At 64.1% G+C, this 1,583-nt stretch overlaps 1 protein-coding gene across 1 annotated transcript in view; it reads left to right on the forward strand.

Moving 5' to 3' along the window:
* Positions 1-197: 197 nt before the first annotated feature.
* LOC107298087 (zinc finger protein 652-like) overlaps positions 198-1,583 on the forward strand; it is a gene marked incomplete at its 5' end in the record, with an annotated part of 28,722 nt that continues 27,336 nt past the window's right edge. The window contains 2 exons of the mRNA XM_015827450.1: positions 198-278; positions 429-607. Coding sequence (XP_015682936.1) covers positions 198-278; positions 429-607 — 260 coding nt within the window. The remainder of the gene's footprint in view (positions 279-428; positions 608-1,583) is intronic.

Raw genomic sequence — 1,583 nt, forward strand, 5'->3', positions numbered from 1 at the left:
AGCAGGACGATTGGGTGGACCTCCTGCTGTTTGCTGAAGTGGCGTACAATAACACCGTGCATGGCAGCACAGGGTTTGCCCCCTTTCGGGTGGTGCATGGGTTAGACTTTGTTCCCATCCCCGAGTGGCCCCAGGGGACGGTCACTCCCCACTCCCCACAGACCTGGATCACACGGGTAACCGCGTTGTGGGGCCAGGTGAAAGACGCCCTCAAGCAGGCCGAAGCAGCGGTTAAGGCACAGGCCGACAAAAGGAGGGGGGAGCACAAACCCTTTCAGGTGGGGGACTGGGTATATCTGTCCACCAAATACCTACGGCTGAGGGTGCCCTGTAAGAAATTAGGTCCCAAATACGTAGGGCCGTTTCAGGTAACGCGTGTACTGAACCCGGTGACCGTACGGCTGCGGCTGCCCCCCTTGTTGGGAAAGGTACATCCTGTGTTTCACGCAAGCCTTCTGAAGCTAGCTCCTCAGGCCCCGTCGCACTCGGCGCCGGGACCGGTTACCGGGTCACAGTACGAAGTGCAGGAGGTGCTCGACTCTCGGACCCACCACGGAAAAGTACAATACCTCATCCGGTGGAAGGGATACCCCCTCTCTGACGCCTCGTGGGTTGGGGAGGGGGATGTCCATGCTCCACGACTAGTACGGGCATTCCACCATAAGCACCCGGGAAGGCCGGGGGCTGCTACAGGTAGGGGCGTAACCTTACCCACATCCCTTTCTTCTCCAGGAGGAGCCGTGGTAGAGGGGGCCGCATGTCAAGCTCCGCGGGGCTTGCCATCCGTTGGGGGGGGAAAGCAGCAGCCGAACGCCGCCGCAGCCGCCCAACCGCCACATGCTGCCACCCAGCTCTCCTCCGGGGGGGGAAGCAGCAGCCGAACGCCGCCGCAGCCGCCCAACCGCCACACGCTGCCACCCAGCTCTTCTCCGGCGCCGACCCGGCCGACAGGTACGACCCACCCCCCTCCCCTCATTCCCTCGAGCCGCCGCCTACCGCGAGTGGGTCCTGGAGGCCTCAGCCGGCCTTGCCCAGCGCGGGGGTGAGGGGGGAGGCAGGCGGAGGCCGGGTATTGGCCACGGCCCAGCCGGGGAGCCGGAGGATCGCGGAAGGTGGCCGCGGGGCGCCAAAAAGGACCGCAGACGTCGGGGAAGGGCCCGGCCGCGGCTGCCGCCCGCAAAGACCCGCCGAGCCGTCAACCCCTGGTCCGTTGGCCAGCCCATGTGACAGTCAGGACCAAGAGAGCGCAGGCCCTGAGGAAGGACATCTGCAGCGTGAGCAAGGCTGTAGAGAGAAGAACTGGGAGGGCGATGGCTTGCTGCAACAGCCAAGCAGCCGGCGAGAGAACAAGGCCGGCGTGACGGCTGCCAGAGAGGGGCGGGACCGGACTACGGGGACATTTATGGGATACAGACGGATGTTGGCTTGCTGTTGGGGGCGGGGGGAAGGGGCGTGGCACTTCTATATACAGCACTGGGAGCAAGCCACTCCCAGTGCTGACTTTGTTTTGGCCGGGAAATAAATCACCGTGCTTTCACCACGTTCCTGCGTTCCTGTCTTTGTCTCTTCGGGACGCCAACGGA

This window comes from Protobothrops mucrosquamatus, unplaced genomic scaffold (genome assembly GCF_001527695.2).
Source record: "Protobothrops mucrosquamatus isolate PMUCROS unplaced genomic scaffold, P.Mucros_1.0 scaffold3707, whole genome shotgun sequence".
Lineage (NCBI taxonomy): Eukaryota > Metazoa > Chordata > Lepidosauria > Squamata > Viperidae > Protobothrops > Protobothrops mucrosquamatus.